The sequence below is a fragment of the Camarhynchus parvulus genome, chromosome 2, assembly GCF_901933205.1.
Source record: "Camarhynchus parvulus chromosome 2, STF_HiC, whole genome shotgun sequence".
Classification (NCBI taxonomy): Eukaryota; Metazoa; Chordata; class Aves; order Passeriformes; family Thraupidae; genus Camarhynchus; species Camarhynchus parvulus.
Genome location: NC_044572.1, coordinates 85,139,781 through 85,153,640, shown reverse-complemented (window position 1 = coordinate 85,153,640; position 13,860 = coordinate 85,139,781). Strand labels below are relative to the sequence as shown.

The following is a 13,860-nucleotide window of genomic DNA, read 5'->3' as shown; positions in this document are numbered from 1 at the left end:
TTGAAGTTCACATTACGTGAGGATTTTAGTTTAAAACCTCTTCACACTTGGAGAAACAGATGCCTTTGAAATATCTGAATTTTTGGGGAAAAAACGTTAGAAGAACTGGAAACCTAAAGGACAAGGGCAAGGAGGAAAGTCAAATAAATTATCCTCCAACAGCTGAGTCACTTGATGTTTCCACATCTTCAGGCAGAGTTTTTCCAGTGCTCCCAGCCACAATGTGGGACCCAGAGTTTTGGTTCCAGACCATTGCGAGTGGTCTGGTTGCATTAAGAAGAGCACTGCAGCAGGTCAAGGGAGGTGATTCTGCCCTTCTACTCAGTCCTGGTGAGGCCACATCTGGAGTGCTGTGTCCAGTTCTGGGCTGCCCAGGACAAGAGAGACAGAGAGTTCCTGGAGCACATAGAACAGAGGGCTACAAAGATCATTAAGGGACTGAAACATCTCTCTTATGGGGAAGGGCTGAGGGTGCTGGGCCTGTTCAGCTTCCAGAGGAGACAACCAAGAGAGGATCTCATCAGTGTCTGTCAGTATCTGAAGGAAAGGTGTCAAGAGGGTGGATGCGGGCTCTGCTCAGTGGTGCCAAGCAATAGGACAAAAGGCCATGGGCAGAAACTGATGCACAGGAAATTCCACCTGGACATAAGAAAGAACTTATTTACTGTGCAGGTCACTGAATACTGGAACAGGCTGCCCAGAGAGGTTGTGGAGTCTCCTTCCTTGAAGATATTCAAGAACCAGCTGGACACAATCCTTTGCAATGGCCTCTCAGATGACCCTGGTTGAGTAGGGAGTTTGGACTAGAAATCTCACTGTGGTCCCATCCAACCTGACCCACTTGGTGATTTTGTGACCAACTTCTAATGAAGTTCCATAGTTTCAGAGCAGAAACAAACAGCACCTGAACAATTTTTTTTTCCTTACAAAAGCCCCTGATACCTGACATTACTCTTGACTTACAGTTCCAAAAGAGGTACTAATTTTTTTACAACTAAAAAAAAAAGAAAAAAATTGATTTCTAGTAAAAGGGAAAGGTTTATGAAAAGTTCTTAAAACTGTTTTTTACAAACTGAGTCATTCTCTACTACCTTAAGGGAAAAACCCTTATCTTGTATGGGTTTCCAATTTAATTGATGATACTAAACAAAGTGAAGCAGATATTATCCAAAGCAGGGCAACACATTTCAAAGCAATGTCCTACTCACTTAATAGGTCATTTACACTTTATCAGAATGTGACCATTTTAACCAGACTCCGCAAGAACCATTTAAAAGCTGTCCTACCTTGCAGTAGAACATGCATATGATTATGTAAGTACATAAAAATAAAGTCTACTTTGCACTGATCAACATACTACTTTCTGTCTCTTTCTTCTTTTGGAAGTTTTCCATTAGCATCATATTTGGCAAGGGCTTCTTCCTAACCTGACATACAAATTTTTAAATATAAAACACTGTTCTCAGACCACTTATTTCTCCATATTAACTCCACTTTGGAAATGGGCTTTATATTTATTGCGGGGCCATCAATGCTTTTGCTAGCGAGCACAATTACTGAACAGTAAATGTGACATAAACTACTGTTTTGCTGCACTGCTGTGGTCTTAACCCTGGCAGTATTCACTAATTTTCATGGCTTCATTACCGGAGATCCTGGCTATCACAAATTTGCAGCGGTTTAAGCTGTTAGCTCACAACTGGAGGTTAAATTGGAGACACTTATTTTTATCAGAAGCAGATTACCACCTTAGTTTAGTCAAGGGTAAACCAAATAAACACACCACACACCAAGCACACAGACAAATGGATTCCCATGGGAGAAAAGCAAGAGTGAGCTTGCTTATACAAACCTTTGCATTTACCGCCGGGTAGGAGAACATATAGGAACAGTTGCCATGGGATAGGAAGTGTAGCTAATTCACAGCTTTTATTAATTAACCAGCACAAACTCCCTTGGCTGCCCACACACTCTGGGCAATACTACAATAGCTTGCCCCTGCAGACTGGCAGTGAGCGCCCACGGTACTGGTACTGTTCCAGGTTTGGATTCCAAATCACTGGTTCTACTCACAACAGGAGTTCAGAGCAGCCCTGCAGCACTTTCTGGCAGCCTTACCTGAAGCCCTGCAGATGATCTGTTTATGGAGAGAGGAAGGGATTTTCTCCTCACAAGTTGAAGGGAAACACATTTCCAAGCCTCAAGAGCCACTCACTTCACTTACAGCTTTCGTCATTGAGGAGGAGGGCAGAGTGCAAACACAGCCATTAAGCAGCTTCAATGTTAATAAAATTAAATGGTTTTAAATAGAACATCTGGCATCAGCTGTTTCCATAAGCTGTTTTTATTTAAATTTCCACCAAAAAATACTGGACTTCTCAGCTATTTTCACATGCAAATCTGAAAGCCAAATTAGGCTGTCTTTAAAAAAAGTTGTCTTAGCAAAAGCTGTAAGAATTATTCACACGCTTTTTGGTTTGGCACTTCATTTGGTATGTAACGGGCTGGGAGAGAGCTAAGCACAACAGTATTTTTGCAATACAATTTAGTGGAAATTATTTTTCAATAAAAGCATGCATTGCATTCATTTGCCAGTAGTAATCACTAAATTCAAAACCAGCAAACCTTCAAATGTTTCCACAGGTACTTTGTTACAGATGTAGTTTTTTTCCCTTTACGACTGAGTAAACTCTGGGGCAAAGTGGGAGAGAAAGAGACACAGCTGCTGTAGTATTGAGAAACAAAAGCTGTGAAATAATGAGTCAAGCTCTTAAACACCCCAACATTTAAACACCCTCAAAAAAAAAAAAACCCAAACCAAAATCACACAGAGGGTAGAGAGCTCATGAAGCCTCCTTGTCCAAGCCAGGGGAGTCCCTACAATGGATGCTGGTTCCTTCACAGTGGGAAGGATGCAGTACAGTTTGCAAGACTGGGGCACTTGGAGAAGAGCAAAACCAACTCTGCTTCCCTTTGAAGGACATGTTCAGCACATCAGTGAAAGTTAACACTACCCAGTATTGCAACTCCTTTTTTCTAGGCTACTTGCCTGAACGTTCTCCATCTAGACTGGAAAGAAGCTGTAAGGTGCACAGACTGCACCCCCATCTGACATCCCCAGATTTCTGCTACACACAGTAAGTTGTGATCCCTGTAATTTCTGTGCTTACTGTCACACTCCAGACCCCTCCTAGACTGCGCACACCAAAACAGGGCACCACACTTTTCTTTTCAAAAGCTTGCATAGACTTTGCATTTTGTGTCTTTTGGCGTGAGCAAAGTGGCTTGCAGACTCTGACCTCAATATATATGCAGAAGTGATTTACTTTTATACCATCAAGCCAGCTTTAAAGCTGAAACAATGTAAGAAAACAAGCCTTGGCCTACAATAACGTTTATTGAAGTTTGTTGTTATTTGGAAGATGCTTGTTTTCTAAATACATTTTATATTCACAAATCAGTATTTATTTCTTAACGACAAAAGTAGTAGCATTTAACTATTAGTAGGAACCCTAATTTGTCAATAATTTCTTCACAAGATACTGTGTCAAGGAGATCCACTGACAAGAAATCTCATAACTGGTGAATAATTTTCATGGTGGAACTTACAACTGTTAATTGCCTCCATCCTGCTTTCAGAGCACATCCCTCAAAGTCCCATGTTTCTTTTTCAGGCCTACAAAATATATGCACATTTGTGTAATTATTTTGATTACACACTCTGGAAGCAGGAATGCTCAGAGATGTCTTGCCAATTGTTCTAAACAGGGAAACCATATGGGACGAGTAATTTAATTTCATTTTGCTGTCAATGGTTATTGCAAGATAACTATGAAAATGAATTACTACAGTTCCACCTAAAGATTAATTTCCATATTTTACCTAAATTTTTTTATATAAACAATGAAATTGTATCAGGATTAAGAAGCAAAAAAGCTGCATAAAGTTTTGGAAATATAGGTGGTAATAGTTATTGCCCTCAATCTTTTGAGGTAATTAAGAACAGCATCAACTTACTCATCCATAAAAACCAATGTATTTCTTTAGGAATGTGAAATTTTCATCTGTATCACCATTTATTCTGCAACAGTAAAATTTTAGCAAAACATCCACGTCAAAATATGGTTCAACATCTCAATCTGATACATTTTAGAATGAAATACTGCTAGCCTGTAGAAATTCTCACACCTTCCAAAAACTATCATAACCTCTCAGCCCAGGTTTTTTAGTTAGATGTTTATAGGAAGCTGTTTTCCTTGTGTTTTTGTTGGGTATTTTTCTTGCTTTGTTGCATGTTTTTAATTGTTACTATCAATTGCATTTTTCAGATTCAGCATTTCATCAGATCTAATAGCTAAATATCACAGAAATCAAAATATTTGGGCGGACAATGTGAGTAAATAATGTCACTAAGTAGTCACATTCTCCTGTTTGTAACAATGCAATGACGATCTTTCGCTGGTACCTCCCTTATTTTTCTTGTTGCTGGCACTGAGAAACATAGAAATGACATCAAGACAAAACACGGAGAGAAAGCTATCAGAAGTTGAGAGCATTTTCCACCCATGAACAAACACAAATACATTCTGTTTAAACGAATGCAAAATCAGCATAGAATCTGCTAGATTTCAGTACTGCTTCAAGAAATAAGCCATAACATTTTTCTAAGACAAAACTAAATTAACTTTCAAACACATCCCCAATTTCCTTATGTAAACAAGTGACAAAAAGTTTTCATTCTCACAATTGTGCTATTTGCAAAGTCTAAGTGGGAAAAAATACAGCACACAAGCAGGAAAATAATGTAAGAGATCCTTGCCAGACTCCACTGTCTCCAACAGAATCTGAATCAGGACCAGAATGAACAGCACCATCAAGAGTTTTGGAAAAGGTCTGTCATGGGACTCACCCAACCAAAACAGCTTGAGATAGGGAGTCTAGAAGGAATGCTGCAGGGCAAGCTTAATTACTTGGCCAGATGTTCATCCTGGCTCTTCCAAAACTAGCCCCCATACAAAAATAATCTTATTCTCCTGAATCTCACAGCTATTCTCAAGGGTGCAAATGGCAGCAGGTGAAGTTGTGGAGACCAGAAAGCCACCCAATCCCCACCCATGTTTTAGTTAAAGGCCACATGCAGTACAAGCCCACATGTGTTGGCTTTTCTCCTTCACTAGATAAAAGTTTCTGTCCTGCTGGAGTGGACAGCAACGAACAAAAAGCCTCTTTTCACTAGATTCACTAACAGAATAGCATTCATTTGAAATTGCATGAGTGCATATGCTTCTTGCCCAGGTTATTTACAGATACACATTATAAACCTCCAGCAACTGCCATCATTCTCTTCTTTCCTTTTGAAGAAAAATCCTTCATGTTTTCACTATGCTCATCCAATCCCTCACAGAGAAAGCAAATACCTACAGCCTCTCAAACCAATAAACTTTTTTTAAGACTTGGCTTTCTGCTTGTTTTATTTACAAGTCTCCTTTTAACAGTGTTTAAAAAGAATATAAATCATCATCATTTTTCCCAGGATGAACAGGAACTTTTGGCAAAAAGATGCTGAAAACAGCCTGATTACAGGACATTCTGGCCATTTTGAGTAGGAGTTTCCACAGCTAAGGTTCTGAAATTTTAAAAATGCCATGAATATCCAGCTACTAAAGCCTTCACTCAGAGTTCAGCAAGCTTCAGTGACCCTGATGAGCACAGCAGCTTTGGCATGGCAGAAAGGCAGGTCCTAAGGTAGCCTAATCTCAGAAAATTAAAAGCTTTGAAGATTAAGAGCAGGACCTTGAAATGACCCAGACAGAAACAGAGAGAGACTAAATGGTTTCTGCAGCCAGTCCCTCCCAGACAGCAAGCTGCTGTTAAGCTCCCAAGATCTGCAGCCAGAAGGTCCAGCTCAGGAGCACTCCAGCTCAGTGTCTTTTTCTCAGAACTGTAAGGCCCAAAAATTGAGTTTAATTTGCTAGAAATACAGGACAAAGAAGACATTACTGACTGCATTTGCTACCCTATGTCCAGAATATTCCAGTTTTATGAATAACATCACATAAACTGCATTTACCGTGAAGTAACAATGTTAAGTCCTACAGAGAAGCTTATCCCACATACTGCCCAAAGCTCTGGTGGTTCTTGTTTATCTTTTGTTTTCTCACAAAACATGGACAAAAATGAAATGCAGAAATCCATCTGAAACCTCACTTTCAAGCACCAGTTCCATGTGTTTTGTTGTTTTTTTTTTCCCCCGGATAGCTACCACAGAGAAAATTAAAATTGTGTTTCAGGAACAAAACATATCATTGATTTCACATGCCCAAAACAAGCAAAAAAAATAAAACAAGGTGGATAATAGCTTGCTATTTCAAGAGCAAAGTCTGGCAGGAAAAGCATCAAATGGTTTCTCACTTGCCTGATTGCTTGGCAGTGCCAAATTGCTACTGTGGAGTGTTAGAAGTAGTGAAGTTAAAATTATCAGAATTATCACAGAGACACCAATGGAAGGGAAAAAATGTGACAATTCAAAATGTATTGCTACCCCTCAAAAAATCCTTTAAATTACTTGCTTTCAGCTCATTATAAAGTTAGTTGAAAATTTGAACTTGCTGTTCTTGGCAGTGATTTTCATCATCTATGCACAAAACTGAAGACTGTATCAATTTCTACACTCAACACTCCTATTGCATAGGAAAGGAGGCTTGTATTGGCTACTCTAATCGACAGACTCCCTTCTAACTGGTTTATAATAGAAGAGTTTTTAATCTTGTAATGGTTATAAAACGTGCCCCAAACTGGGAGGTGCAAATAAAACATACACAAATGCACACACATGAATGTCTGGAAAATATTATTTAAAATGCTTCTCCACATAAAATAATCTTCAGAGGCACAGTTCAGATTTATAAGGCATATTCATCAAAGGCAAGAGAGCTACCAGAAGTGGAGAAGGAGTATAAGCAAAAGGCCTGTGTCTCCTACTGTTAACAAACTCTGACCAAAATTCAGTTAAACACACCCATAAAATAATCACAACTATCCAGACCAATATAGTAACCAGAAATACGAAAATAGATCTAGACTTTCTGTTCATTTTATATCTTAAGTAAGACAATCACCATTTTTTCTTCAAGAAAGCAAATCTCCTATGTGCATTTACACAAACACACACTGATGCTAACTTCTGCTTTCACTTTCAGTTCGCAAAGAGATGATTATGGAAACTGTGTCATAGCAATCCACGTGTGCCAGCAATAATTAAATAAGAAAAAAAAGCAAGAGAGGAGAATATTGAAAAAAAACCATGCACTCCCATCCCTTGGACTGGTTCAATCAATTCCAGGAGTAAAAAAAGCAACCAATACAGGTCTTTTCTTCAAAAATATATATGGAGGACTTAACTTATCAAGGCAAAATAAATTGAGTTTTTAACTTCAGGAACACCACCCCAGTATAATCCTCTACATGACTAATATCATAAGAAAGATCTCAGAGTTCTCCAAACAAACGATCCTCATTTATCAAGTTTCAAAGAACTATAAAATCTTACTAGACTAATCAAGATATTCACAGATTTCTTTACACTAGGTCATATTTTAGAGAAACTGTAAAATTGAACGTAGAGAAAAGTCATAAAATTCTTTATCATACAACGGGACAGACATATAGGCATACAAGGGAATGATTTATATTTTCTCTTCCTATGCTGACCTGAACACATGAAGTTAGCCACATGCTTATTTACAAAAAATTTAGTAAATGTTTACTTACCCAGCATCCTCCTGGAAGCCTTCTAGTTCATCTCTTTGCTCTGCTAGGGTGGATTCTAGATCCAGATAGGTACCATTATGAGACAATTGCAGGGTGCAGTCATCAAGCTGTAGAACAAAATTCAGACCATCAGATTAGAGCAGTCTTTTTCTCTAACATACCTCTAACATTGCCTTCCTATTTTCCATGTCCCCAGACAAGATCTCCCTAAAACAAACAATATGTTGGGAGCAGGTAAGAAAAATTTTTTGGCAATTTACTCAATTCCAAACCCATGTTCCCTAAACCATGCTTGCTCACAACAATACCAACACAACTAACACAATGAAATTTATTAGAACATACAGAAGAAGATTAGAGGGCTTTAGCACAGAGCCTTTAAAATGTAATACAGAAAGAGAAGTTATTTTCAATGTGTATTTAGGATATAAATTATAGTTCTCTGCTCTTACACTACAGTTGTAAGTAGAGTTTCTGAGCCCCTGGATGAAGATAGAAGGAAGAAATAGCTGTTTTGTCAGCCACTGAATGGCACCTGTGAGGACAGATATAGCCAAGAGACAGTGCAAAATGCGGCAGCCAAGAGTTGGGGTCCTACAGTAAGGGCAAGTACACTCAACCAAGTTACAGATTTTCTGGCATTCTGCTTTTAGGGCCAGGCACTGACCAGCCTCAGAAGGTGTAGGAACAACATTCCTAGGCACTGGGTGGGGGGAGGACTGGAAACCTGTGCCAGCTTCCTACAAAAGTACTGAGGTAATCAAGGACCAGACCTGAAAGCAGAAATCTGCCCACAATGATGCTAGGGAGGGAGGGAGGGAGGGATTAATAAACTATCTTTATTTCTTTTCTGTTTTCCTTCATCTTCAAGTTTTCCATTAATTGTTCCAGCTGTTAAAAAGAGGCAAATTTGACCAAATTTAGAAATTTTCTGGGGTTTTATTTGCAGGGTGCTCATCACAATAGAAGACCTAGAATGAATCATCCCACAACTCTGGCCAACTCATTGACCAGGAAAACAAAATAGTTACTGATCGAGAGGGAAAACAAAAGAAGCTGGGAGTTAGAAAGGAACTTGACTTCCTCTCTCGCCATGACATAACTCAGTGTCAAATAACAAATAATGAGGAAAAAGCCTTCCCAGAGAACAAGACAACATTTACCAAGGGGCAAGTGAACGTACAGGGTTGTCTTACCTCACCACTAGGGAGGTAAGTGACCATCTGCTCAGAGAATCCAGCCCAGAAGCATAGAAATGGACATCAGGGAGGAACGCACTGCTGGGACCATCATGTGCAGCACTGTACTGAGGGTCCTTTTGTAACTGCTTCCAAGCTCACAAATATTGTAAGTTCCGGATATGTTGTGCTACTAGATACAAAATCCAGTCTGACAGCCAAACAGAACAGAGAACCATTAAGGCTGGAGAAGACCTCTATGATCATCAAGTCTCACTGTTAACCCAGCACATGTTAACCACAAAAGCACGTTCCTCCATGCCACATCCATATGTCTTTTGAACACTGCAGGGATGGCAATTCCACCACTTCACTGGAGAGCCTGTTCCAACACCTGGCCACTCTTCCAGTGAAGAAATTTTTTCTAATATCCAATCTAAACCTCTGCAGGTGGAACTTGAGACCATGTCCTCTTGTCACAGAATCAGAACAGTTTGGGTTGGAAGGAACCTTAATCATCCCCTTCCAACCCCCTATAGTCATAGTTTTACTGCTGCACAATGGGTTCCACTTCCTCCCGTTGGCTGCCCATGCTGCATGTGTATGTGTAGATGCACTTCATTTGGGTGATCAATCCCACTGCCTTTTCATGGGAGAAGCTCCAATTCCTGCATGAGCATTCCCAAGTGCTTTTGCAGTTTCTAGTACATCAGTAACCCTTGCTGCTGCATGGATCTCCACCCCCTACCACTAACGAGGCAGCAGACCAAAGGACCTCATTAGCACACTGTCTCTCAAACAGTGGCATGCTGCCTCCAGGTGTCTCTTCAGTGATCATGATTTGATCCCGTCACCCCTCCAAATCTTGTTTAAAGCTGTAACTGCACCAAAGGTAAAACAGCCGCAGCCACAAGGCTGCAACCGGGTTTTCTGGTTCTGTTTGTTGTTAATGCTGTAGTTGTTGTTTGTTTATTATAAACACTAGTAAAGAACTGTTACCCCTATCCCCATACCTTTTTGCCTGAGAGCTCGTTAATTTCCAAAATTATAATAATTCAGAGGGAGGGGGTTCATATGCTCCATTCCAAGGGATGCTCCTGCCTTCCCGAGCAGACACGTCTTTCAAACCAAGACAATCAAAGAACCCAAAATGAAGATGGTTTCGTTCCTCTGGATTTTGCAAAAATAACCTGACAGATTCTTTGCATGCCTCCATCTACCAAAAGGCAACCACGGCAATGGTGGTGTAACCATACATCCCTGCTGCAAAGGCCACTTTGAGAAGAGTCAAATATTTAACACCATACTTCATGCCCATCTTCTGCCACAGGTGTCAGCCAGTGACTCCCTGAAAGAGTGAGCAGGGGTCTGAAACAGCCAGTGACTCAAGAAAAGGAAATGACCACCCTTTATCACTTCTGTGGAATTCTTTTTTCTGCTCTTTTTAATACATAGAAAGAAAATCAATTAAACTCTATCCTTGATGAATTACCTCTTTTAATTTCCCATCCAAGCTTTGATTTTCAGTACCTGTTCAGGAAAAGCCTAATAAGCAGCCATTTGTCTTATCTGGCAGTCAATACCTAAATTTAGTCACTCTGTTTCCTGTCACTGATTTATATACAAGAAAGGAAGACAAGCAGTGTATTCTGGATTAGCTGTGTTGGAAATACTGTAGAAAAGCTCATTCACAATTAGTGATAGAGTGCGACTTTTGCAATTTGAAAGAAAAGTTCAACCTCTGGAGAAAGGGTGGAGAGAGGAGGTAAAGTTGTTTTTAAAACTTGTTCCATTTCTTTTGCTTTTCTTTTTTGGATTTTTCCCTGGTAAAGGAGTAAGCCATTAATTATGGTGACATAAGATTTTACTCTGATTCCTAGAGATTAAAGAAAACAAAGAACCTTCAAGTGCAACCCTCTAATACTAAAAATACAATAGCAGTGCTACTCTGTCTCTTTCCAGTTACAAAGGAGATTATTAACCTACACTAATTCAAAATACACTCTTCAGAAAAGAAAGACTAAATACTACTCTGGGAAACTTTTTCCAAGTAGTTCAGGGTATGTAATGAAATGCTAATTTATTCAAAGTAATGCCAAAAGGCAAACTTCTAATTAGATAAATGTTGTGCTGTCTCTATGGAGATTAGGAGATTTGCCCACAATTTCCATTTATACTGCATAATTAGAGAAAAGAAGTTGTGCCTTACTAATATCTTGTGACTTTAGTGGACAAAAAGCATTCTGGGAACAGGAAGTCCTTCATGGACAAAATAAGTAAGAATAGTACATTGTACCTACATTCATCTTATTTTCATAGTTTCAGCTGAACATGGCATTCATTTGGGCTTTAAGGCACTGTACAACGCATGCTATATTTGTTAACAGAAGTTATGGTAATGAAAGAAATGGCAATATCTTTTATTTCCCTTAATTCTGAGTCTTGCCAAAAAGTTGGGTGTTTTTTATTCTGTCATGAGTACACACAAAGATGGAAGTGATCAAAACAACACTTTAAAAGTTAAGGTAAGTATTAAGGCAATAAACTCTTAAAATCTTCCTTATATAGGATCAGTTTGCTACTCTGCCTCCAGCTTCACTTGTACACATATATTACAGGCAGAATACAAAAAGAGAAGCCACTTTATGAATTATTTTTAATTAGTAAATTGCCTGCATTTTTCAACACAAAGGGTGGCTGATGTTCTCTCATTAGTGCTTATCAGCAACAATTCAGGATGTTGGTCCCTCCCCTCTGCTCAACTTTAATCCCAAGTTTATCTGCTATACATCACTTATCCTGTCTCTGGAGACTGTCACAAATAGCCCCATCTAGCTAATTCATTACATGCTTCTCCATGCTTGATCATAATTCCCATTGAAATCCTTATCAAAAACATCTCTTAGGAAAATCAAGAGGCAGAATTCCTACAAACAATCTTTTAAAGACTATTTAACTGAGTTGCTTTACATCATCATGAATGAGACTTCTATTCAGCTCTTGGGAATTTATTTTATTTAACCTTTCTTATTCATAATTTTCTTTAACTGTTCAGTATTCCTTACTAGTCTCAAAATTCTGATCTGCATTCTGTTATTAAACTGTATAATTCATTTATACTACTGCCAAAAGGTGAGATTGATCAAGACATTTTCAAAATCTTGCAAAACCATTTGTTCTAAAAATCTCTAACCCATCCCTTCAAATTGCTTATCATTTTTTGCATGATACTCGACTGTACTGCCAAGAAGACCCAAAAGGTTGATACAAGTCATTTAAATGGAACTCATCCTGTAGGCTTTTCCAAACTTTCCAATAATCACATTAAAATACTACCAGTATTGTGGAACCATAAATAGAAATAAGCACCATCAAATGAGACAAAAATAATGCTACTTTGCTGAGTAAAACACAGGCTTACTCCATAATCAGTCATCTGCAAGATTTCAAAGGCTTTGATTTTAGTATAAGCATTAAATGGTATCAAAAAGCCATAAAAAACCTATGTGTTCATTTAAATTACATTCTCATCTTTGCAAATGAACAGTTTCTTTGGAAAACATCCATGGTATATTTTTGAATACCTATGGAAATTTTTGCAGTCTCTATGAAGAGTGGGACTATGAAGGAGTAGCCTCATTCACACAAGTGAAGGAACAAAAACACATGTAAAAGTCAACAAAATAAGTGCTTTAGTCAGACTCACCAGCTGTAGATAGTCAGACCTGTGCACCAGGTTTACAGCAAGGAAGCAAAAAAATTAAGACTGTCTGTACACAAATCATCATAGTGCAAAGCTCTCATAGCTCCTCAGTGATTTCTCATGGGCAGCCCCTCACAGCACAGCCGACAAACTCCAGCTCTCTCCTCACCCAGATAACTCACCTTTTTGTAGCACTCATCTTCTTACTGGACTCAGCTGTGGCCTATTAAGAGCAGGCCTGTTCCTAATCTTTGGTAATTAGCACAGCTGCAACTCCTCAGGTGTGAGACTACCTTCTGCACTATTCTCTTCCATTCTATCCCTCCACAGTCATCCTCATTAAAAATGTAACTGATGTGCTAATTATCATCTTCAGTTCAGACTGAAATGGTAAGATCTGTACTCTGTCATGAGTTTCAAGATCAGTTTCAAGAAGTAGTAGTTGCTTAGGTGCTGATTCACTGATTTATAGCGGTCTATTTGAACAAGAGGAAAACCTGGAAAAGGCTTCTTAAGCAGCACTGACCTCACTAGCTACTCAGTGATTTTCCATAACTGACCAGAAACATAGAAACAGTGAGACAACCAGATGTTTGTGTACAACAGCCTGACGTGTAAATAGAGCAACTAAATGAAACCATTCTTTCTGTAATAAAAGTTCTAGAAGAAGAACAGAGAGATGTTTGAACTTTTTCAGATTGTATCTGGTATCCACACAGTGGTAACTGATCCATACCACCCACACACTACAGTACCTATGCTGCAACCAAAACTGGCACAAATGGAAAGCATGAAAGCACCATGCACACAAAGCTAAACACAACCATCCAAACAGTTCCATATATATACATGGATATAAATTATGCATGTATTTTAGATAGTTTTCCCTGCAGTTTTAAAACAAAAAGTAACAGTTGCCTAAATTTGACAGACACATCTAAAACAACTGAAGAGGAAGTACATAAAAAGAGCATAAGATTACAAACAACAGTTAGACTGTTATATATTTATACCTACACTGGTTAAAGTTTCACTTAGTTGAGCACAATTCATTATGCAAAAGCAAATAAACATCTGATTAAAAAGTTAAAATTTGAGGATATTTAGGAGCAGAGCTTCTTACTCCTTCATATTTTGCCATTTCCCCCATTATGGAGTGAAACTGTACCACACAAAAGGATAGAGGTATCCTGGCTTCAATTATTGCCA

The 13,860-nt window shown here is 38.8% G+C and overlaps 1 protein-coding gene across 6 annotated transcripts in view; it reads right to left on the bottom strand.

Moving 5' to 3' along the window:
* The window catches only part of FHOD3 (formin homology 2 domain containing 3), a 374,923-nt gene that overhangs the window by 327,568 nt on the left and 33,495 nt on the right, over positions 1-13,860 (bottom strand). For all 6 annotated transcript variants that reach the window (XM_030944141.1, XM_030944134.1, XM_030944138.1 and 3 more), the window contains exon 2: positions 7,771-7,877. In XM_030944141.1, the coding sequence (XP_030800001.1) occupies positions 7,771-7,877 (107 nt within the window). The remainder of the gene's footprint in view (positions 1-7,770; positions 7,878-13,860) is intronic.